Below are 25,124 nucleotides of genomic sequence, written 5' to 3'. Positions count from 1 at the left end.
GGTAATACTGACTAGCATTCATTGACTGCCTACTATGTGATGGGTGCTATTCTAAATACCCATTTAAGCCTCACAAAAACTGTCATTATTATTGTCCTTTATAGATGAGACAACAGCATCACAGAAAAATTTAGTGGCCCAAGTTCACATAGCTAAGAAGGGACAGAAAAGGGATTTAATCCCTGGCAGGATGGCCACTTCCTAGCCATAATATTAATAGTATACTCTAGCTGGAGATGACCAGTGACCTGTGTCACTTCAACTCCCACATTCTGGAACTGGTTGCTGTAACTTCAGCTCAGTTTTCCCATCGTCAGAGGAGAAGGTCAGCCGTATATACAGAGGTCAAGTTTGCAAAACTCTGTTTAAGATACCAGGAAAAACTCTTTTTCCTTTTGTGTTCCTTTCTGTATTTAACATTTACCTGCCCTCCCATGACTAAAGTAATATAGTTATGTGCCATATAATGACATTTCAGTCAATGAGGGACCAGATGCCTGATCCCATAAGACTGAAACATTCCTGTCCCCTAGTGGCATCATAGCCCGTCGTAGCACACTGCGTTGTACTTTCTATGTTTAGATGCACAAGTACTTACAATTGTGTTACAGTTGCCTACAGTATTCAGTGCAGTAGGATGCTGTATAGGTTTGTTGCCCAGGAGCAATAGGCTACACCATATAGCCTGGTTGTATAATAGGCTATGCCATCTAGGTTTGTGTAAGTGCACTCTATGATGTTCCCATGACAAAATCGCCTAATGATGTGTCTCAGAATGTATCCCTGTCATTAAGCAATGCCTGACTGTGTACTTCATTATTGTAGAAAATGAAAGAGAGAGAAAGAACAAACAGGAAAACAAAACCAAACAAAAAAACCCTGTCATCCATAGTTTTACCATGCAGAGGTAACTACTGTTAACATTTTGACACGCTTCCTTCAAGTCTTTTTAGAAATGCCTTTTATTTACATAGCTGAGATCATACTTAAATGTAATTTTGGACCCTGCTTTTTTTCACCTACCATCAGAGCAGAAACTCCCATCATTTTAAGTGGCTGCATAATAATCCATCTTATGGATATTCTATAATTTATGAGCTGTTCTTTCACAGTTGAATATTTCGGTTGTTTCCAATATTTTCACTATTATAAATAACACCATTATGAGCATTCTAGTCCATAAATCTGTGTGTGCATTGCAGATTATTTTTTTAGGATAGTTTCCCAGAAATGTAATTACTAGGTTAAATGTCATGAATATTTCAAAGATTATGTAGCGACTTAATACTCTTAATAAATAACATATACGTTCTTTACAAATACATGGGAAGGCTTCTACAAGGTCAAAGTTGTATATATACCGGTTCCTGTGGATAAGTGGGGAGGAGGAGTAGGATGAGACTACACTGGGAACTCTGTGATTCCTTGGTTGTGCATGAACCACTGGACTTTTTGTCTTGTGAGCTACCTCCCAATTTTCAGGCCTACATACTGATTAAATATTGATCAGCCGAGTGCCAGCAAAGGGAAGGGAACTTCAAGTATGGAGTTTGTATGTCTTTTGCAAGGAGACCTGTCTACAGAGTCAGTTAGGCATGGCACTTCAGCATTTTCCACTTGTCACGGAACTTTCACTCCCATCATCGCAATTGCTCGTCACAGCTCCTGGGTGACATGCATTGGGGGCAGCCATTCCTGTTCCCAAGTTATTCAGCAGAAACTCAGTCCCAGAAAGGAGAAGTGACTCACCCAAGGTCACAGAACTGGTTGGAGAGAAAACTGGGACTAGAATTGTAGTCTCATGGCTCTAGGGCTATAGCCATAATTATAGACTACATTTGTCTCTCCCAGCCCCCAAATTCATAAGTTGGAATCCTAACCCCCAATGTGACTGGATATGGAGATAGGGCTTCTAAGGAGGTAATGAGGGTTAAATGAGGTCATGAGGGTGGGGCCCTACTCCGATAGGACTGATGTCCTTATAATAAGAGGAGGAGAGGCTGGGCGCCTGTAATCCCAGCACTTTGGGAGGCTGAGGTGGGTGAATGACTTGAGGTCAGGAGTTCGAGACCACCCTGGCCAACATGGTGAAATCCCATCTCTACTAAAAGTACAAAAAATTAGCTGGGCGTGGTGGTACACACCTGTAATCCCAGCTACTTGGGAGGCTGAGACAGGAGAATTGTTTAACCCGGGAGGTGGACGTTGCAGTGAGCTGAGATTGTGCCACTGTACTCCAGCCGGGGTGTCAGAGCAAGACTTCATCTCAAAAATAAAATAAAATAAAATAATAAGAGGAAGAGACCCATCCCCTCCACTCTCTCTCTGTCTCACTGAATGTGCAGAGAAGAGGCCATGTGAGAGCACAGTGAGGAGGTGACCATTCTACAGGCCAGGAACAGAGGCCTTGCCAGAAAGCAAGCCTGATGGGAGCTTGAGCTTGGACTTCTAACCCCCAGAACTGTGAGAAAATAAATTTCTGGCCGGGTGTGGTCACTCTTGCCCATAATCCCAGCACTTTAGGAGGCTGAGGAGGGAGGATTGCTTGAGCCCAGGAGTTTGAGACCAGCCTCGTCTACATGGCAAAATCCCATCTCAACAAAAATTAGCCAGGTGTGGTGGTGTGCACCTATAGTCCTAGCTACTCGGGAAGCAGAAGGATCGCTTGAGCCTGGGAGGTAGAGGTTGTAGTGAGCTAAGATTGCACCACTGCACTCCAGCCTGGGCAACAGAGAGAGACTCTGTCTCAAAAAAAAAAAAAAAAAAAAAAATCTGTTGTTTAAGCCACCAGTTTGTGGTATTTTGTTTTGGCAGCCTTAGCAGACGAATACAGGTTTTGATACTGAGAAGTCAGCTATGCTATAACAAAATACCTAAAAATGCGGAAGTGAGTTTGGATCCGAGTAATGGGTAAAGGCTGGATGAGCTTTGAGGTGCATGCTAGAAAAAGCCAAGATTGCTTTGAAGGACTATTGATAGAAGTGTAGATGTAGCACGCATATGTTTATTGCGGCACTATTCACAATAGCAAAGACTTGGAATCAACCCAAATGTCCATCAGTGACAGACTGGATTAAGAAAATGTGGCACATTTACACCATGGAATACTATGCAGCCATAAAAAAGGATGAGTGCGTGTCCTTTGTAGGGATATGGATGCAGCTGGAAACCATCATTCTCAGCAAACTATCACAAGAACAGAAAGCCAAATACCGCATGCTCTCACTCATAGGTGGGAATTGAACAGTGAGATCTCTTGGACACAGGAAGGGGAACATCACACACCAGGGCCTATTGTGGAGAGAGGGTAGGGGGGAGGGATAGCATTAGGATATATACCTAATGTAAATGACGAGTTAATGGGTGCAGCACACCAACATGGCACATGTATACATATGTAACAAACCTGCACATTGTGCACATACACCCTAGAACTTAAAGTATAATTAAAAAAAAAAAAAAAAAAAAGAAGTGTAGATGTTAAAGGTGATTCTGACCAGGGCTCAGGGAGACAGGAGGAGACCTGTAGAGAAAGCTTCTGTCATCTTGGAGAATGCATATATCATCAGGAACAGAATATTAGTAGAAACATGAATATTAAGAGCTATTCTGGTGAGGTCTATGATGGAAATGAGGAACATGTTATTGGAAACTGGAGGAAAGGTGATTCTTGTGTAGGGGCTAAGAGAAAACTTCCCCTTTGCCCTCTGAAGTTTCAGCAAAAAATCAACTCACAAAAGGCAGATTAACTGGAGACAATGCATACACATTTATTAGCATGCATGGGAGAGAATCACAGAGTGACTGTCCAATATCCCATTGGGGTACGGATGTTTATACACCCTACTTCTTAGGGGAAAGGGAGATAGGGAAGTGTGGATGATTTTAGGGGGATAGTACATGATTTTTAGGGGAATTCGGTGGGCCTGAAGAACATACAATGGCCTAGGACAGAGTCTTTTGGCCCACAGACCTGACAATGGTTTGTGACAAAAGTCTGTTCAGGTGTGTTGACACACTCCAGTCTTCCTGCGATATGAATGCAGCTAATGAAAACACAGGGAAGGCACCCGAGACAGTTGGTGTCTTCTTTGGCAGGTCCAGACTTTAGGCAGATAAGGGAACTTCAGAGAACAACTTCATCCTGTGCTTTGGGAGAGACGAAGGATTGAGAGACAGGAGAGCGTGGGGAAAGGTCAAAGAGACGTGAAGCCTTCTTTAGTTTAATGTGTCAAAGTGCCATATCTTGGGATATTGGTTTCTGAACCCCAGTACTACTTATAACACGGCAAAGGGTTCAGCTGAATTGCTGTGATATTATGATATATATGTATATTGGTTTTCATCCATGTTTCCTGGCTCATAACTCCCATAGCCCTTGTTATAGTCTTTGGTTGTGATATTGGGGCACTTTAGGTCTCAGAAACAGGTGTCAGGAAACAGAATCTGACCTTTTTCTGCCCTTCCTTCACCTGCCTACAGCAGGACTATAATCTAATTGTGGGTCATAGACTCTCACTGCAGAGAGGAGCCTGCCCTATACTCTTTATTTTTTACTTTTAATATATAGAATGCATCATGAATTTTCATGTTATCCTTGCACAGGAGCCAGGCTAATCTCTATATCTTTCCAATTTAATAGACGTAGTGCTGAAGCAAGCTGCCCTATACTCTTGAGAAAGGAATGTTGCACAGAGAGGTCAAGAAGAATCTGAAGACACAGGCCTTGCTGGGTTTATGTAAACAAGTGCTTCCCTGAGTCCTGTGAGCTGCTCCAGTAAATTAATTAAACCCAAAGAGGTGTCCTGGGAACCCCAATTGGAAGTCAGTCGGTCAGAAGTTCTGGAAGCCCAGACTTGTGACTGGTGTCTGAAGGGGGCCCAATCTTGGAAACTGAGCCCTCAACCTGTGGGATCTGATGCGATCTGTAGGTGGGTAATGTCTGAATTGATTGCTGCTTGGTGTGTGGGGAAAGCCCCCACGTCTTTGATCACAGAAGTCTTCTCTGTTGATTGTTGTTGTGTTGAGTGAGAGAAAAGGAAAAAGCACTTTGAGTTTGTGTTTTCTCCACCACCAATTGTGTTCTAGTGTTTTGTGGAAAGTAGAAATTGCAAGTGATGAACTTAAATATTTAGCGGCAGAGATTTCCAAAGTGTTGAAGATGAGGCCTGGCTTCTCCTTGGTACTTACGTAAAATGTGAGTGGACGGAGATAAATGGAAGGAATTGCTAAGCAAAAAGGAAGCAGAACTTGAAGATTTGGAAAATTATCGGCCTATTCATCTTGTAAAACATGAAAAAGGATTTTCTGGAGAGAACACTAAGGGTGTGGATGGACAATAACCCACGGAGCTAATCAGCCATCTCATTAGAAGCTAGAAATAGAGATGGGTTTTACCAGCAAAGACATTGCCAGTTTAGACCAAAAGGAGTAAAGACAGGATGAAACAAAGGAAGGCTTTTAGAATTTTGTTCTATAGGACAGGATAATACTGCTTGCTTCATTCTTTAAGAAAAATGATTCACAGATCATCAGGGCTGCCACTCCCACCACAGCGGGCTGCTGGGGAGGCAGGGAGTGAAAGAGTGGAGTCTCCTTCTCTTAAGCAGGCCAGGCTGCCCCTGCCCAGTGCCTTGGGGTAGGGGACTGTGGCAAAGAGCTATGGTGCTGGCCACTGCCTAGTGCTGTGGGGGTGACACTGCTGACCCGGTGGGCCTACAGGGCAGAACATCCAGCCAAAGAGGATTGTTGAAGAACTTTAAGATCTGATGGAATTTGCCTTGCTAGATTTTGCACTTTTGGGGACCTGTCACCTTGTTCTTTTCAGCATCTCTCTTTTGGAATCAGCACGTCTATCCTATGCCTGTCCCACCACATTGTATTTGGAAGCTGAGAGGAATTTTGCCTCAGGATGACTCAAACTTCAAGTCTCACCCATATCTAATACAGATGAAATTTAGACACTTCAGACTTAGAATTAACGCTGGAATGAGTGAAGATGTTTGGGCTGCTGGGATGGGGTGAATGTATTCTGCATGTGAGAAGTGTAAAAGGAAAATAAATCTTAGGACCCCCAAATCACTAAGCCAAGGGAAAAGTTAAGCTGGGAACAATGTCAGGCAAACCTGCTTCCCATTTTATTCTTTTCTTTCTTTCTTTTTTTTTTTTTTGAAATGGAGTCTCACTCTGTTGCCCAGGCTGGAGTGCAGTGGCATGATCTTGGCTCACTGCAACCTCCACTTCCCCGAGGTTTAAGCGATCTCCTGCCTCAGCCTCCTGAGTAGCTGGGATTACAGGTGCGCCACCACGCCCCGCTAATTTTTTTGTATTTTTAGTAGAGACAGGGTTTTGCCACATTGGTCAGACTGGTCTCTAATTCCTGACCTCAGGTGATCTGTCCGCCTTGGCCTCCCAAAGTGCTGGGATTAGAGGCATAAGCCACAGCGCCAGGACACCATTTTATTCTTAAATAAGATAGCTACAAAGGTAAACAGCTCTATACCTTCCTCACAATTTTCACACAAGGAAATTCCTTGTGGACAAAGGACAGACAGAACTTAAAGTCATCCCTCTGAGGCTCCCGGGAAACAAATGCATATCTGATTGCTTCTTCTGCCCTATTGTTTATGTAAAAATGCAGATTCACTGAGCTAGACTAAATTGTGTATTCAGCGGAAGGTTGATCAAGGACTCAAAAGAACGTAACCTCTTCTGTTTCTTATCTACTTATAACCTGGAAGCACCACCCCTTCTGTAGCTTGGAGTTTTCTCACCTTACCAGACCCGGAAGCAATGTACATCCTACACATATTGATTGATGTCTCATGTCTCCCCAAAATATATAAAAGGAAGCTGTACCCCGACCACCCTGGGCACGTGTTGGGACGTCCTGAGGCTGTGTCACCAGCACGTTCTTAACCCTGGCAAAATTAACCTTCTAAATTGACTGAGACCTATCTCACATATTTTGGGTTCACAGAAAGATACAAATTTTACAGCAGCTGGAGGAGACTAACGGAGTCCCAAACGACATTAATGGCCAGAACCACATCTTTTATTTCCCTCATGGGTGCCCATGAGTAGGGTTTGATAGACCTGCCTATCCATCATCTTCAGGAGTGCCTCGCCCTCTCTGACACACAGCACTTCTCTAGTCAACCTGGGTTTGACTAAAGAGGCTCAGAAAAAGGGTGAGGTTTGAGACTGGGTTTCTAGAATGAGGCTTTGCTAAAACTTGCTAAGGGATCTTAGGCAAGTCATTTCTCTCTCATTATCAGTTTCCCCACCTGGAAAATAAGGTGTGTTGCATCAGGCTCTGGAGTTAGACGGATGTGGGTTTGAATCCAGGCGCTGGCATTAGCTGTGTAACCTTGGACAAGTGGTTTAGCCTCTCAGGTTTGATTTCCTCATTTCTAAAACAGGGATAGTACTAGTACCCACCCCATGGGATTATTGGGCTAATGAAAAGAGATAATGTCTGCAGAGTCCCTGGATAATAAAAGTTATTTTCTTCGATTAAATAAGTGAATACGTGTAAAGTGCTGAAGACAGTGTTTGACAGCGTTTTATCAGTCTTAGCTATCATGATTTTCTTATTCTAGTACATAGCAAGTCCTCAATAAGTAACAGTAATTATTATTATTTTTGGTTTCATCTCCCTGCGTTTCCCTCCAAAACCCTAACTATCCCCAATTCTGGTTTTCTCCCCCAATGCAGCCCAAGGGTTTTCACGTCCCAGTGCGATTGTCTGGGCTGTTTCCTCCGCCTGATGTTCCATTTCTCCTCCCGATCTCAGATGTCTTCTCCTCTGGGATTCCTCTGGTCTTCACCACTCCCTCCTCCCAGGCAGAAGGAATGGCTCCTGGATTTGCGTCCTGCAAAAAAAAAAAAAGTCCATAGAGCGCTTAGTTCTTTGTGCCTGGTGGTTGGGTTAACTCTTTCTGAGCCTGCCTACGAGAGTGGCGGCCTCTGGGGCACGGCACTGGGTGAGTCTCCTCTGAGTGTCACCCAAGGCGTCTGGCACAGTGCGGGACAGTAAACGGACCGCTGTGCGGAGAGGGGTCCAGTTTAACTCCTAGAAGCCCGAGTCCCCGACCCTCTACCGGCCGAGTCCACCACGAATCCCTCCTCCTTGGGGGCTCGGATTCTCCCTTCCCCGCGGTCTCCCTCACCTGAGCCAGCCCTGCTCCCCCGAGTCTCGCCAGCTCCTCCCCGGCCGCTCCCTCCAGCCCCCTCCGGGCGGGAGCCTCCCCTCCTCCATCCCCTGGCGGAGCCCCGCGGGGCTGGGGGCGGAGCGTCTCGGCTGAGGGCTGGGAGCCGGGTGGGGAGGCGCGGGGCGAGCCGGGGGGTTCCAGACGCGCCTCCACCGCCGCCGGGCCGGAGGCAGGCATGGCTGAGGGCGTGTGAGCGCCGAGCGCTGAGGGCCGCCGCCACCATGCCAGGGGGCGCAGGCGCCGCCCGGCTCTGCTTGCTGGCGCTCGCCCTGCAGCTCCTCCGGCCGCGGGCGGCGCGGGAGCCTGGATGGACAAGTAAGTGGCCAGGCGCTGGGAGATGGAGGCTGGGTGGCCCGGAGATCTGGGTGGCCCGGAGACCTGGGAGTCGCCCTGCGGGTCCGGAGCGCTGGGACCGAGACCCCTGCGCCTCCCGCAACTCTGCGGGGCCTGTGCCCCCACCGCCTCCAGCCTGGGAGCCCGGGCTTTGTTCCCACGTTGTGCGCCCTGGGTGGTGGCGGAGGTCGGGGAAACCTGGCACAGCCAGAAAACAGCGGGTCGGTTCAGGGGCTTGCCTTCCCCTCTCGCCTTCTCCTTCCTCTGTTTTTCTGCTTTTGGCTTCTCTTTCCGCCGTTCTCGCGGCTTATCCTCCTCCGTTTTCTCACGGTCCCTCGTGTCCGCTCCGCCTCTCTCTCTGTCTTTCTCTCTACCGCCCGCTGCACTCGCCAGCGCAGAGCATCCCGAGCGCCCTGCCCATGTGGCCTGGGAGCGGCTTCCTGGGACCAGGCTCGGTGCCTGCCACACTGGTGGGGTAGGACATAAAATGCCCGCGGGAGACTGTGGTGGCTTTGGCTGGGGGATGGCTCGCTGGGTATCTCCAGCCGTACACTTCGGATCCCTGAGCAGGCAGGAGCCCTACCGAAGGCCAAGTCAAACGCACCCATTTCACAGATGGGGAAACTGAGGCCCACAAAAGGGAAAGGACTTGCCCATGGCCACGCTACGGGTTGAGGTCCGCGGTGGCACTGTAAACCAGGGCTCTCTTTCCACGCCAACCCGACGGCCGCCTTCTTTGGTCCTCAATTTCCCCTTCTGTGAAGCGAAGGGGTCGGACTGGATGTTTCCAGCTTAGATGCCGGGTGATGTCCGTGTTTCTCACGACTAGTTTCCCAGACACCAACCCCCTCCCCGGCCCCATCCCTCGGGGGCTCTGCGCAGATTTCGCGGAAGGAATGGTCCCGGGGGGCTGTGCCCGCGTTCTGTCATTATGACCGGAGAAGGCTTAGCCCTGGCTCCACCGCTGCAGACGGGCTGGGCTGACTCCAGACTGCTGCCTGGGGGACCAAGAGTCAGCGTTTTCAAATAAAGCGAGCACCGGCGGGGCGGGGGTGGGCTGGCTGGACCCCCGAGAGGCCTCAAACCCAGAGGCTGAGAGCTCTTCCGACAGTTTGGAACTTCCAGGGGCCAAGGTCGGGCGGTCCTCCCAAAGAACTCAAAGGAACCGCCCTTTGAGCTATTGTACCGAAGGGGAAACTGAGGCACAGGAGGTTCGAGGGTAGCACCAGGCCTGTGTCAGTGCTTAGTTCAGGAGAAAAGCATGAAGAAAGACAAGGGAAGCAAGTTACTGCTCCTAGCACAGGCGCCTTCTCTGAGTTCTGAGTCCTTGGAGACCACTTGCTGTAGAGTATCTGGGAAATAATGAAAAGTGTAAAAGAAATAAAATGATCTGCAACCCCCAAATCCACAGTTGCTATTGATATTTTTTCCCCTCCCCATTCTTTGTGTGTTCTTATGGATATATATTGATAAAATTGGAACCATACCATAAGTACAGTTTCCTGTCTTGCATTTTTCACTTCACACCATGAGCATTTTCCACATCATTAAATTCTCTGGAAAACATGATTTTAATGACTCTATACAAAGTTTTCAAAAGTTAAAAACACGACTCATACAAATGCGGCCAAGATTGATTCAACTCATTAATGAGGTAGCAAACAGGACAGTAAAGCTGATTCAGGGAGCATTAGAAAGGGGTGATACAAGCATTGGAGAAAGAATGTTGAAATCCTGTAACCCAGGACAGATGCAGAAATGGTGGATGCCCCATGAAGCAAACCCATAATTCTCCCTCTTTCGTTTCTTCTTTTCTTTTCTTTTCTTTTCTTTTTTCTTTTCTTTTCGTCTCTATCTGTTGCCCAGGCTGGCGTGCAGTGGCAGGATCTGGGCTCTCTGCAATCTCTGCCTCCTGGGTTCAAGCGATTCTCCTGCCTCAGCCTCAGCCTCCTGAGGAGCTGGGCTTACAGGCATGTGCCACCACACCCGGCTAGTTTTTGTATTTTTAGTAGAAATGAGGTTTCACCATGTTGGCCAGGCTAGTCTGGAATTCCTGACCTGAGGTGATCCACCCGCCTAGGCCTCCTAAAGTGCTAGGATTACAGGTGTGAGCCATTGTGCCTGGCCAGGTTATCTTTCTACTATGCTGAAATCACTTACATCTCTGTCAGACAGAAATCTATAGATATATAGAGATTATATAACTTCACAGAGTATAGCCTTTAATCACTGGTAAATAAAAAGTCAATGGTACATTCCCCTAGATAATGCAATGATCCATGGATGGGTCTGTTAAACAATGCTCCGATATGACATTGAGAAGACATCTGGCTTGCTCTTTGCCTTATTTCCAAGTTTTGGAGACCTTTTCTTGACATGTACTGTGTTCCTCTTTTGTAGATTGCTTTCACTATTTTTTTTTTACAATCATAGATATCATTTAATTCAATTAAATGTTCCATTAAATATTATAGAATTCCTTTTCGTTTAAAATAATCTAGGCTTATCAGAGCCACCAGGGCAAGGGCGATGCTTGTCTTTTTTTATTTTTTTCTCTGAGATGGAGTCTCTCTCTGTCGCTCAGTCTGGAGTGCAATGGCGCAATCTTGGCCTCCCAGATTCAAGGGATTCTCGTGCCTCAGCCTCCTGAGTAGCTGGGATTACAGGCATGCACCACCACACCCAGCTAATTTTCATATTTTTAGTAGACACAGGGTTTCACCTTGTTGGCCAGGCTAGTCTCAAACTCCTGACCTCAGGTGATCCACCCACCTCGGACCTCCAAAGTGCTGAGATTACAGGTGTGAGCCACCATTCCTGCCATTCCTGCTGTATGCTTATCTTGTTCCTCCATGAATATTAAGCACCTCTTCATAGCATGGTACTTGGCACATAGTTAAGTACTCAGAAAATATTTGATAAATATATGAATGCATTGTTTCTAATATTTGCCTGTCTGATGAATTGGCATTGGTCCAATGAGATTATTTTTAAAATCCATGTTGACTGCAAGTGCATTATATTGGTATTCTGAAGGGAATGTTAATAATTACTCACAATCACCACTCTAACAGAACAACTATGGCTGTCTTTTTATCACTCATATTCTGTATGATTGATGTAGTTAGTTTAGACAGAATAGATTTTGGAGTCCTCAGCCTCATTCCCAGGAGCACTACGGAGACCAGTCTGTTTAGGTGTTGGGAAATTAACATTTTATTAAGATGGTCTGCAGCCAGTATTTGAGTTCTGCAGCGCCCTGAACAAACCTCTCCTGTAGTTTACATTCTCTTTCTTGCAAAACAGGACTCCTACTTCCTACTTCCCAGGGTTGCCCTAAGCATGAAGGAGAACTGGTTTGGGAGAGAGATTTGGGAAGTAGAAAGTGGAATACAAATGCAAACTTGCCATTAGGAAGCTCCAATTAATGTAACGATGCTCTGCCAAGTAGGAGGTTGACATTGGATATTGACTTTCCACAATAAAGCTGTGAGATGGGCAGGTAGGATCATTGTCTTCAATTTACAGGCAAGAAAACTAAAGCTCCACGGGAGCAATATTCATGGGCTTGACCTCCAGAATATGCCCAGAATCCCACCGCTTCATTCCTCTCCACTGATGTCATTCTAATCTGAGCCACCATCATCTCTCACCAGGGCTCCAGCATATCTCTAGCCTGGCCTTCCTGCTTCTGCTCTCACTCTCGCCGCTCTGCCTCACCCCACCCCCATTCTCCACCATGCAGGCAGAGTGATCTTTTTTAAACTTAACACAGATCATATTGCTCTGTATTTAAAACACCCAGTGCCTTCCAAGTCTATTTATAAGAAAATCCAGACACTCCCCATGGTCTCTGCATTATCAGACCCAGGGCTGCCTTGCTGACCATATCTCATACCAACTTCCTCTTTCATTTACTAGCTACCCCCTACCTTATGCTTGTTCCTTCAACAGGCCAAGTTCACTTCTGCTCAGGCAGGGCCATTGCACTTGCTATTTCCTCTACCTGGGGCACTCTTCCCCCAAGTTTTTGCGTGGCTGCCTTCTGGCCCCTCAGGACTCAAATGCCATCTAAGTTGATCATCCTGTTTCAAATAGGCACCCCCTGCTAGATGTCTCTTTATGCCATGACCCCAACTTATTTTCTTCAGGGTACTTAGCACCATCTGAGAACACTTGTTCATTGTCTGTCTCCCACCTCTAGAAGGTAGACTTTACAAGTACAGAGACCTCATGTGTCCTATTTACTACAGTATCACCGACCCCTAGAGTGCCTGATTCCTAGGAAGTGCCAAGAGCCTGAAATCCAGCAAGTCTTCTAATGACCCAGTGCAGGGGCAGCTCACAGACAGTGCATGTGTGGCTTAACTGGGGTATAGAGGTCTGGGATTCCAATGGTTTTGCATCTTGTCTTGGCAGGAGGAAGTGGGGAAGGCAGCCCCAAGCTGCAGCATGAACTAATCATACCTCAGTGGAAGACTCCAGAAAGCCCCGTGAGAGAAAAGGTAAGACTCAAAAGACCTCATTTACATTGGCAGGAGTTGACAACTGAGGTTTGGGCTACCTACTCAACTTTCTTAGAATCCCAGTCATCACTATTAGTTCTGTTTCCGGCCCATTCTATCCTCTGGGTGCCCATTTTGGATATCACAGACGGGACTTTCCTTCTTCGTATGACAAACTTCTAGAACACTTCCAAATGCTATTAGTTGAGGAAATGAAAATTCACATTAATGCTGACACAAGCTAAGTGCAAATGTGTTGGTGTCACAGAAGTCACTTAGTCTTGATTGGAATTCATTAAATATTGTCATTGTTATTTTTGCTCTGCATAATACATACTTCATTTTCTTGAAGGAATAATGTACTTGGAGAGAAAAAGGATAATAATATAAACTATTTTAATCAGAGGCAGGGTAGAGACCTAGTACTGGGGAATGTATCTTACAATCCAGTAGGCTCCCCTGGCCAGAACACCAGGGAAATGCATAGGCTTTATCAAAGAGATTGGGAACAAAACAAAACACAGTGTCCTGTTCTTGCAGAGAGGACCTGTGCATCTAGAATATTCTTTGTGGTTCTGTTTTTTGTTTTTGTGTGTGTTTTTATTTTGTTTGTTTGTTTGTTTTGACAGAGTCTCACTCTGCCGCACAGGCTAGAGTGCAGTGGCATGATCTCGGCTCACTGTAACCTCTGCCTGGCAGGTTCAAGTGATTCTCATGCCTCAGCCTCCGGAGTAGCTGAGATTACATGTGTGCACTGCGAAGCCAGGCACATTTTTGTATTTTTTAGTAGAGACGGGGTTTCACCATGTTGTCCAGGGTGGTCTCGAACTCCTGACCTCAAGTGATCCGCCCACTTCGGCCTCCCAAAGTGTTGGGATTACAGGCGTCAGCTACTGTGCCCCACTGTGATTTTGGTTATTGCAGCCCAAGTGAGACATGAAAGAGCAGGAAAGGAAGATGTGGTTGTTGTGTGCCAGTAACCAGCTATGTGACCTGCCACTTGCTGAAGTGGTGGATTTTCCTCATTTATAAAGCAGTGCTTAGAGAGAATAAGGAGAAAAGAAAGCTGGGGAGAGGGGTTGTTTTCTAAGATCTCTTTGGGTTAAAACGATTTGTGATTTATTGGGCAACATATTGGAGCAAGATTACAGCAGGAAAGAGATGTGTCAGGGAGGCTTCAGACATTGTGGCTGTTGAATCTGGAAAGATAAATGGAAAGGAGCAACGTCCAGGATCCTTGAAGCTCTGGCCAGGATAATACAGACATGTCCAAAAAGGCTCCAACTTGGATTTACCAAGGGAACCTAACAGTGTAAATTTTAGGACAGGCCAAGTGCGGTGGCTCAAGCCTGTAATCCCAGCACTTTGGGAGGCTGAGGCAGGAGGATCATTTGAGGCCAGAAATTTAAGACCAGCCTGGGGCAACATACTGAGATCCTATCTCTATTTAAAAAAAAAAAAAAAAAAAAGAAAGAAAGAAAGAAAGAAAATTAGCTAGTCCTAGCGGTGTGTGTTGTAGTCCCAGCTACTCTGGAGGCTGAGGTGGGACGATCGCCTGAGCCCAGGAGTTTGAGGTTATAGTAAGATATGGTCGCATCACTGTCCTCCAGTCTGAGTGACAATGCAAGATCCTATCTCAAAAAAAAAAAAAAAAAAATCAGGACAAATAAAAACAAGTAACATTTTGTCCTAAAGGCAGTGAACACATGGAATTCATTTCATCAAAAAGTAGGAGATGCTGAAAATAGCTTCAGGAAAAGTCTTGACAAATTAATGGATGGTCGTCCTAGAGCAAATTACTTTTCACAATTAAGATCTTGGGTATTGCAACCTATTCATACTGCCTGAGGAATGGACCTGCTACTTTTTATAGAGGCTTCTTTGTTCTCTCCAGATGTGGATGCTGGGCATCCTCAGGAAGGGCCTGAGAACAAAGCAGAGGACCAGATCCTGTCTTTGTTCCCAACCATTGTCTGCCCAGCATATGGGTCATTATATTCTATAGGAATAGTCAGCATAGTGCCTGGCACCATAAATATTTGTTGAATGAATAAATGAATGAATGTCAAAGAGAGAGAGACTAGAGGCTGGATTTCACTTGGGCCTCTCATTCTCATTTATGTAATTAATTCACTCACTGAACATTTTTTTCTTCACTTTTTCTCACCACTGACTTAAAGCTCACATTCATTAAACATTGACTGAATACTTATACTGTATACTAAATATTATACTAGATCTTAAGGGGAATGCAAATATAGGACAGATTTCCGATACCCTATGGAGCTGAAGATCTATTTAATCTAGACTGAAGGAGAGAGAATTTTTAAACCATCCCTAGGAGAGGGATAAATGGTGGGTCAGCTCCCTGTACTTTCTGGGAGAGGAGAGCTGATGGTGCCTCTTCTTAATACAGGGTGGAGTTTCATCAGAAAAGCTTATCAGAAAAGCTTCATAGATCCTTAAAATGCAGTTTCGTTGTTTTGCTTGAAATGCCTCATAGAAAAAGGGAGCATCCTTTTTTAAATATCGGTGCCCGAGCACCTTCCAGAATAGAGAGAATTATTTTTGGATCACCCATATAAAAATAAAGATTACTACTCCTGGTGGGGTGAGGTGGCTCATGCCCTGTAATCCCAGCACTTTGGGAGGCCGAGATGGGTAGATCACCTGAGGTCAGGAGTTCGAGACCAGCCTGGCCAACACAGAGAAAGCCCGTCTACTAAAATTACAAAAATTAGCCAGGCACGGTGGTGCGCACCTGTAATCCCAGCTACTTGGAAGGCTGAGCACGAGAATGGCTTGAACCTGGGAGGTGGAGTTTGCAGTGAGCCAAGATTGGGCCACTGCACTCTAGCCTGGGTGACAGAGCAAGACTCTGTCTCAATTAAAAAAAAAAAAAAAAAAAAAGATTACTACTCCTGCTGCAGCTTATGTCTCTTTGCGGGAGGGGTGATAGTGCTTTGATTTGGGGCAGTATTCATTTTCTGTGGGGGCAGTGACATACATGGTTACCTACCTCTTGGATGAGGGAATCGCTGTAGCTCTGTTGCTATGTGGCCTTTCTTTCTTTTTTTGTTTTTGTTTTGTTTTGTTTTGTTTAGACGGAGTTTCGCTCTTGTTGCCCAGGCTGGAGTGCAATGGTGTGATCTCGGCTCTTGGCAACCTCCACCTCCTGGGTTCAAGCGATTCTCATGCCTCAGCCTCCCAAGTAGCTGGGATTATAGGCACCCGCCACCATGCCTGGCTAATTTTGTATTTTTAGTAGAGACAGGGTTTCTCCATGTTGGTCAGGCTGGTCTCGAACTCTCGACCTCTGGTGATCCGTCCGCCTTGGCCCCCCAAAGTGTTGGGATTACAGGCGTGAGCCACCGTGCCCGGTCTGTGTGGTCTTTCTTAAATGCCTTCTTGGAGCTGGGTCCCTGATGCTCAGTGTGATTGCGCGGGTCACTGGTTCAAAAAATCCATAAAGTGGCAAAGGATCCGCAACCAGAGTAGGTGTTGGCAGAGCTGAATCAGGGCATGACAAACAGAGAAGTGAATCTCTTAGTGAAAGTTATTGGTCAAACATCTCCCCAGCTTCCTACTCCGGTGGGTTTGAAATGTTCCTTCTTGAGATGAAGTAATACGATTAATTAGGCAATGGTCAGGGTTGACCAAGAGTCCTTGATCGGAACGTTCAGATCTCATTAGAGCCCTTGGTGACCTCAGAGTCTCAGAAATGCCCAAATCCTAATGCAGAGTGGGGTTTGCAGCGAGGAAGGGGAATGTGCTTAGAAGAGGTAGGCCTCTAACCAGAGGTGGCAGAACGGGTGACCTACTTCCTCAGACATGCAAGAACTAAGCTTTCAGGTCAACCTTATAAGGGCTAGAAGCTCTACTCTAGCAATGACTTTTGTGGATTGAAAGGGACTTCAAGAATTTATCTACTGGGTGAGGTGGCTCACGCTTGTAATACCAACACTTTGGAAGCCTGAGTTGGGAGGATCACCTGAGCCCAGGAGTTCAAGATCTCCCTTGGAAACATGATAATACCCCAGGATCTACAAAAAATTTAAAAATATTAGCCCAGTGTGGTGGCATGCACCTGTGGTCCCAGCTACTCAGTATGCTTGAGCCTGGGAGGGTGAGGCTGCAGTGAGCCGTGATTGTGCAACTGCACTCCAGCCTGCACAACAAAGCAAGACCCTGTCTCAAAAAAAAGTTGTCAGTTCCTTAGTCCCAAAATAGAGAGCTTATGTTTAAAACACTCCAAAGAATCTGTTCTGTTTTAAATATGTAAATATCTTTTTTTAAATAAATAATTTATTTCTTCAAAAACAGTTCAGTAGCCTTAAGTTGAATTGTTGAAGCATGGAGGTTTATTATGACTTGGTTTTTAAATTTCTTTGAAATTTTCCACAATAATAAGGTAAAAAGAGATTGATAAAAGTTATTTTCTTAAACTCTGAAAGCAACTATAAAAATGTGGAAAGATGTGCAGAAGAAAACAAAATTAACTCATGATCCTGTTGCCTAGAGTAAGTATGGTAACCTTTAGGCTTACTTCTCTTTACAGTTTTCCCTTTGCAAAGTGTATTTAAATAAAACATTCAGTGTTTTATTTTGAGGTTTTATGACTAGCGATTATAGTGTACATTTTGTCAATAATTTAACAACTACTTAAAGTTGCTGCTTTTAATGATCATTCAGTGTTCTGTCATATGAATGGATCATCATTTATTTAACCATTCTCTAACAGGTTATATTTAGGACAGTTAGGTTACATTTCATTATTCATTACTTTTATTTTATTTATTTATTTATTTTTGAGACAGAGTCTTGCTCTGTCACCCAGGCTGGAGTGTGCAGTGGCATGATCTTGGCCCACTGCAACCTCCGCTTCCCAGGTTCAAGGGATTCTCCTGCCTCAGCCTCCTGAACAGCTAGAACTATAGGTGTGCACCACCATGCCCAGCTAATTTTTGTATTTTTAGTAGAGATGGGGTTTCACCATGTTGATCAGGCTGGTCTTGAACTCTTGACCTCAAGTGATCCACTCGTCTCGGCCTCCCAAAGTGCTGGGATTACAGGCGTGAGCCACTGCTCCCAGCCCATTATTCATTATTATAAGTAATAAATATCCTTCTATACAAACCTTTGCTTGTGCCTCCTTTTTTTCCTTTCAAACAGCCTCACATTCCTGAGTCTAAACTTTTTTTTTTTTTTTTGAGACAGTGTCTCGCTCTGTCACCTAGGCTGGAGTGCAGTGGCGCGATTTCAGCTCACGGCAACCTTCGCCTCCCAGGTTCAAGCAATTGCCTCAGCCTCCTGAGTAGCTGGGATCACAGGTGCCCACCCCATGCCTGGCTAATTTTTGTATTTTTGGTAGAGACAGGGTTTCACCATGTTGGCCAGGCTGGTCTCAAACTCCTGCTCTGCCTGCCTCAGCCTCCCAAAGTGCTGGGATTACGGGCTTGTACCACTGTGCCCGGCCGAGTCTAAACATTTTTAAACTCTCGGTGCATACTGTCATGTTATCTTTCAGAGAGTTGCCGTCGGTTTAAATTCTCAGTGGTAGGGATTGCAAGTGCCCACTTTACAGTGGGCATTGTGCATTGTGATTTAGAGTTTTAGATAACCTCTGGCACTTTGATGTTTTTCAAGGTACCTTATTATTAATTTTTTTTTTCTGGAGGTGGAGAGAGGTGGTTTATTAGTGATGTTGAACATAGTTTTTGTGCTTATCAACCACTGGTATATGTTAAGTGATCTGTTCTGGGTGTGTAGCACCTGTAGTCACCACCAAACTGCTTATGTGTAAAATGTATCTACTTTTTGGCCTATAAAACCTTAATTTGAGGATCTCTTAGTTGCTTCCTCTGAGATGATTGGGGTTTTCCAAACTAAGAGTCAAAATAAAATAAGAACACCCACTACGAAGAGGATTCCCTAGTATTTTACAAGATAATAGGCAACATGTATCATGGCTTGCCGTGTGCCGGGCACTGTGATACATTATTTATGCTCATTATCTCACTCAGTCCTTACAAGATCCCCATCAAATTGACTATTACTATCTCTGTATCATACATGAAGAAACTGAGATGTGGGGAGGCTAAGCAACATGTCTGACTTCACACAGCTGCCGGTGTCAGAGCCAGCGCTTGAATCCAGATCTGACTCTGCAGGACATTTACTGCTAGAGATTGTGTTTTCCAGTGTTTCCCTTCACTGCACCACATACATACACTTACACCACATTGCAGCCTGGAGTTTCTTCCCTATGCCTTTCAGGAGAAAGCAGATGGGGGAAGGATTTGGGTCATTCTGGGATTGAGGTCGTTTTACATGTAGGCTGGAAATGCAATTGACCTTTGCTCGTTCACTTCCTGTGGATCAATGTCTGAGCACTGTGCTAGAGGCTGTGCCTGACTCTGGGAGCCTGGGTGCCGGGTTTTAGGAACTGACATTATTTTGTTGTTGCTTTTAGCATCCACTCAAAGCTGAGCTCAGGGTAATGGCTGAGGGGCGAGAACTGATCCTGGACCTGGAGAAGAATGAGTAAGTGGACTCCTCCTTTGTCTAAAATGAAACAAATAACGTCTGTGTCAATGCCGGACGCAGGTGTCGCTGTTCTGGAAGGAAGCAGTTAATGGAGTGACCCCAAGCTCTCAGTCCTTGGTTCCTTTCAGGCAGCATCTTGCAAAGTCATGAAGCTTTCCACAGCCTCTTGACTTGATGTGAGATTGCTGGACTGCTAAATGTGTTGCTAAAATTTCCTTAGGCAGTATTTCAGGGGTCCCTGGAGTTCACTGTGGGCACACAGAGGTCTGTGTATGTGTGAGATTAAGGGAGTGGATGGACCGGAGGTCTTCGGCAGCTGCCTTACTAGCGCCAGCCCAGTGCGTGGCAGGAAATGAAGGAAATTAGAGGAAAACAGCAGAGAGGAGCGAGCAAAGCAGGGGTGTGCTGGGGCTTGGCGCCTCAGACTCAGATCGTTCCATGTGTTCTGTGTCAGCTGCATCTGAGATTTTGCCAATAGGGCATGGTCAACAGTCTCCTGGCTTCGTCGGGCCCGGCTCTTCCATCTTCCTAACCCCATTCATCTTGGGTGGTAGCCTGACTCAGAGGCACTTGTGCATTGATTGGCCATCAGACGCAGTCATATCTGGATTCATTTAAGGGAGGAGGTGAATGGGCACAAGGCATGACTATGTCTGTGGCCCATTCTTTGGCCATTCCCCATCTACTTAGCTGTGAAGAGCTCTCCTTACTTGGCCGAGGGACTCTGAAAACCTTTGGTATTTCCCCACCGACCATCCCACTTTTTGTTTTGCCACACAGACGTCGCAGATAAGGCCGCATGGCTTGGAGAGCTGCCTGTCTCCTCTTGGCAGCCTCCACAACCCCCTGGAAACCAATGAGTAATCAAATGCATCACTGCCAAGAAAAGGATGAAGAAGGACCTTCCTGTATACAAAAGGATGGGAATGACTTTTAGGCTTGGGTGGAAAGGGAGAATATAATTTATTCCAAATTTGGGCTTTTTGGGCACTTGCAAAGGAGGATGAGTGGTGTCCCGAGTATGGTTAAAATACAACTCGCAGCTTGTGCAGTGGTGATGCTTCATCCACATCCTTCCTCTGCCTCCAGGACATGGTGGCCGCGGGAAGCCAGAAAGATGGGGACCACAGTCATTTTTGTTTCTCTCCTCTTGAGAGTAAAGCCAGTTCAGGCTGTGTTTCTTCTCTCTGTTGTCCCTGGAATAGACCTGGCCAGCTGCATCCCCAGACAGTGCAGCAACTATTAGCCCTGGATTTTTCCTTGCGTTGTCTTCCTTTGGTCCTTCAAGAAAAGGCCCTTAGAGGATTTGTTCTTCAGGGGCCTGCCTTTGTTTCTCATGGCCCCAGCCTATTAGCCCTAGTCTAAGTGTTCCCTGTTGTTGCCTGTGTCTAATCTCTCCTGTTCTGCCCCCAGTAGAGCCTGTGGCCCTTCAGCTTCCTCTGGTCAGCCCAAGTGATAGTGTTGGTGTTGTGGGAAAATCTTTAGGAGTTGGTCTCTGGCCAAGCAGGAGTCCCAGGACTCAAGTCTCTCTCCTTCCCTCCTATTTTGAAACATTTGCTAGAGACCATAGGAAGTTAAAGCAGGAAGATGCCTTAGAAAACACTGAATGGAAAGATCTTAGAAGACTCTGAAATTACAGATGCAGAAATTTTGATTCAGAGAGGGATAGGCCTTTGTCTGAGGCCACCCAGCAGGTAAATGCAAGAGCTGAAACTAGGATCATGTGCATTCTTGGTGTGAGTCTGGAGTTACAGAATGTGACCCAGGGCAAATGGCTGAATCTTTTGGAACTTCAGCGTCCTTGTCTATAAAATGAGGGTAATAAGGCCAGCCTCGTGGGATGATTGTGAAGATAAATGAGGTGAAGTGCAGGAAGTGCTTGCAGAGCTCATGGTGAGTGACCAGCCACTGTTGGGATTTTTATTGTCCCACACAGGCTCCAGAGGAGAACCCGTGGCTGTGGTTCTAGCATCTGCTTTTCCGAGAGCAGCTCTCGTTTCCCATTGAGCCGCATGGGGCTGGATGTGGTTCCTGGCCTCCTTGAGTTGGCAGAAGGCAGCAGAGTTGGTAAAAATGGAAGCAGCAGAGCCAAGCAATATGACCTCACCAGGTGTCCCTGGGGGACGGCTTCCTGCTATTTTCATCCAAATTGGGCTTTTTGTTTTGAACATGTGTTAGTGAGCGGAACTCCAACTGCACACGACTTCCTAGTGTGTTTATTTCCCAAAGCCTTCTCATTCATGGTGCGTGCGAGTCCGGATTCAAAACAGCTTTGGAGTGGGGGAGATGATTTTCTAATTTTTCAAATCACTGTGTTGCAGTTTCTATAATCTCATGATATTTGGGGGAAACTAGGCCCTGGGCCAAGCCATTTCTCAGCCTCTGGTTCTCAACCTCCTTGACCAACATATTCATTTTTTAAAATCTACTGTGCCTCTGTGATAGTTCAGGCACCAGTGCAGGTACTGGGGATAAAGCTGGGAATAAAACAGTTCAGCCTTTATGGAGCTTCTATTCTAGTGGGAAGTGGTAAGCAGACAAGTGAGTGCACCGTCTGTCAGGTGATGGGTGCTGTGCACGAGACAGAGGAACATAGGGAGTGGGGCCAGAGGAGTGTGGAGGTGGAACGGGAGCTGCTGTTTCTGAATGGCAGTCAGGGAAGGCCTTGCAGGTGAACTGATATTTGAGCCAAGACCTGAAGGAGGTGATGGAGTGAGCCATGTGGGCAGCTGAGAGATGACAATTCCAAGGAGAGGGAACAGCCACGTTCAAAGGCCCTAATAGATGATGAAGGTTTCCACTCTCCATCTGTACATTTCCCCATACACTGGATTCTCAGGTCTCCCAGGAGCAGTGAGCAAGGGCTTCTGGGACTCTGGGGGGAGGGAGAGGACCTTTTAAATTTCTTTTTCATCATCCTGCCGTGTCTGGCCTTCTCCCATCAAATCAAAGCCCACGTGTTAATGCATGGCCCAAAATAGCAGTGAGCAAGCCTTTAATGGAATTCACACATGGAGAGATTGCCAAGAATGGTGAGGATGGAAAGGCATGGGGCATGGGCCAGGAGAGGAGGGGGAACACAGCAAAGGGAGCTTCAGCTCAGGCGGCAGACACACCGAGGTGTCCTACAATAGCACGGCAGCCGGCAGCCTTTCTCTGCTTTGAAGCAACTCAGGATAAACGGATGACATCCGTGAGAGGCACACTTTCTTTTTTTTTTCTATTGAGTGCAGGTGAGAAACTGTGACCCTTTAGGGATAATCTGAGCATTCCTTTTGTGTCGGTTATTCCTGTGTTCAGATCCTGGCTCCGCCACTTACTACCTTGTAGCCTCTTTAAGCCTCAGCTTGTGCATCTGGGGTTTAATTATGGTCCCATGTCACAGAGCCACAGGGGGGATGAAATGAGATGGTACAGGTGAAGGACCTAGCGGAGTGCCTTGTTGGTATTCCAAGCTTAAGGTTGCTGTGATTATTTCTTGTTCATTGTTTTTAAATTGCCAAAGCAAATCATGCTTATTGTAAAACATGTAGCAATTCCGAATAAACAAAAGAATGAAAGTTTCCCCCCCAACAAGGAAAATCCACTGCTGTTTGGTGAGCAAACCCTGGACCTTTTCTATGCGTACAAGAACGTGCACATGAATCCTCACAGACACAATCACATACAGACACAGTCACACAGAAGCTGCTATTTTTGTTGAGGAGGGAGGAGCAGAAATGAGATTATGCCAGACATATTGCTCCAGCATTTCCTTTTTTGAACTCAATTGGATGTCATGAAGACAGTCCTCTGCTCTAATAAAGTATATATTACATTGTTTAATATTTATATACACTTGTAATCACATAATTTGCCAAGATTGGTGCCTAGCTGTTGTTTGGAGAAACTAGTGATTGAGGCAGTGTGGCACGGTGGACATAGCATTGACCTCAGAGACAGATGATGTGGAATTGGTCAACAAGCCAGCCAGCTCCCCTGAGCCTCAGCTTTCTCATCTGTGAAATGCAGATTTTGGCCCCGGATAGGCTCTAGGCTCGGAAGGCTCTTCCTGCACTACCTCTTTAAAGCACGCTGTGTGAGTAGAAAAACACAAGAGAAGTCTCTGCCCCAGGAAATTTGCTCTACTTTGGAGACATCCTGGGAAATAGTGGGCAGTGGGATAAAGGAAAAAGGTGTCCCAAATCACGGGACCTTGAAGTTGGGGATGAACTTCTAGGTCAGAACCTGGCAGTTCAGGCAACAGAAAATACAAGAAGGGAAACTACAGAGCAGAGCTTACAGACTGCTGTTTGCACAACAGATTTGAGCATTAATCCGTATTTTTTCTCCATATTCTTCTCCCCATGTCCTGAGACTACCTCACCAACCCAGGAACCCATATTTGACAAAAACTTGTTTGCTGAAATCAAATGGAATCCTCCTTAGTTAGCTACAGGCAGCCAGGGAGATGAACAGGGCTATGTGAACCCTGGCGCTGTCTCCTGTCCTTTCTTGGCTTTTTCCCAAAAGGAGGGCACACTGAATTGCTCGGCCAGATTCCTGGATGCTCACTGGGCCACATTACTAGTGAGCAGGATCACTCTATTCCAAGATCACCTTCAAAAGCAAATGAACAGCTCAACTAGTAGGCACTTTGCCCAGAGGCTCTTTGGCCATATGCTTCTGTCTTCTAGTATCTTAAACACATTCTAGGACTCTCATCTCTTGGGTAGACTGTCCTTCCTCAAGTCCAAATGACGATGGCTTGAGAAACGGAGAGACGTCCTTTGGTCTCCCCCCATCCATTTGTGCTCCAGCCCAGTTAGCTAAAGAGATCCTATTTGCTCAAGTTTAGTTAATAAGAATGGGTGTTTGTTTTCTTTTGTGAGTATATCAACCTCCAAACCACCTGGGGAACAGCAATTGTCAAGGCAGAATTTGGCCTTTAGAGGTTTACTGATTTTAATACCCATCATTACCTCCCTCTTTAATCTTTCTTCCTATCCCTAACTTCTTATCAGTCCTTCAGTGATATCACAGGGAAGGAGAAGGCTTTTGTTGTTCTGGAAATCAAACTACAGTCTGGAAAATTAACAGTCATTCAGTGCTAATGGAGTAATCTAGCTCCCTAACATTCTCGTTTTTCCTCAAGTCCATTATACAATTTGGATTGCATAACATTGGTGGAATTGAAGAAGGGCAGAATTAGCAGGCAGGAAGGGAATTTTTCAGCAACACACAGGGCAGATTAGTTGCCATCTCCTATTCCTGCGCTTGTTTTTCAAGGAGGCCTGGTAGAAATAGTAGCAGACCCAAAGCAGAGCCCTGAATACCACTTAGGCAGTGGAGCTCTCCCCACCTCCACCCTCCCAGCTTCCTCCCGGGTCAAGAGTAGACTTTAACATCTTACCTAAGATAAAGGACAGCTCTCTTTGACCCTCTCCTGTCAGGAGCTTCATTTGTTGTTGGCAGAATTCAATTTCCTGGATCAAAGAGCAGCTTAGAAAGGCTTAGATGGTATCCCAATGCTCTTAGTAAACCATGC

At 45.9% G+C, this 25,124-nt stretch overlaps 1 protein-coding gene and 1 pseudogene across 2 annotated transcripts in view; one reads left to right on the top strand and one right to left on the bottom strand.

The window, feature by feature from the left end:
- Window positions 1-4,560: 4,560 nt before the first annotated feature.
- LOC114679120 (U6 spliceosomal RNA) lies at window positions 4,561-4,661 on the bottom strand (annotated as a pseudogene).
- A 3,608-nt stretch (window positions 4,662-8,269) lies between these two features.
- ADAM19 (ADAM metallopeptidase domain 19) overlaps window positions 8,270-25,124 on the top strand; it is a 98,571-nt gene continuing 81,716 nt past the window's right edge. The window contains exons 1-3 of one of the 2 annotated variants that reach the window (XM_015141319.3): window positions 8,270-8,528; window positions 12,966-13,051; window positions 19,524-19,594. In XM_015141319.3, coding sequence (XP_014996805.2) covers window positions 8,435-8,528; window positions 12,966-13,051; window positions 19,524-19,594 — 251 coding nt within the window. In that variant the 5' untranslated portion in view covers window positions 8,270-8,434. The remainder of the gene's footprint in view (window positions 8,529-12,965; window positions 13,052-19,523; window positions 19,595-25,124) is intronic. The other variant, XM_001105246.5, reaches the window with a different exon arrangement.

Source organism: Macaca mulatta, chromosome 6 (genome assembly GCF_049350105.2).
Source record: "Macaca mulatta isolate MMU2019108-1 chromosome 6, T2T-MMU8v2.0, whole genome shotgun sequence".
Lineage (NCBI taxonomy): Eukaryota > Metazoa > Chordata > Mammalia > Primates > Cercopithecidae > Macaca > Macaca mulatta.
This window is presented reverse-complemented; position numbering and strand designations above follow the sequence as displayed.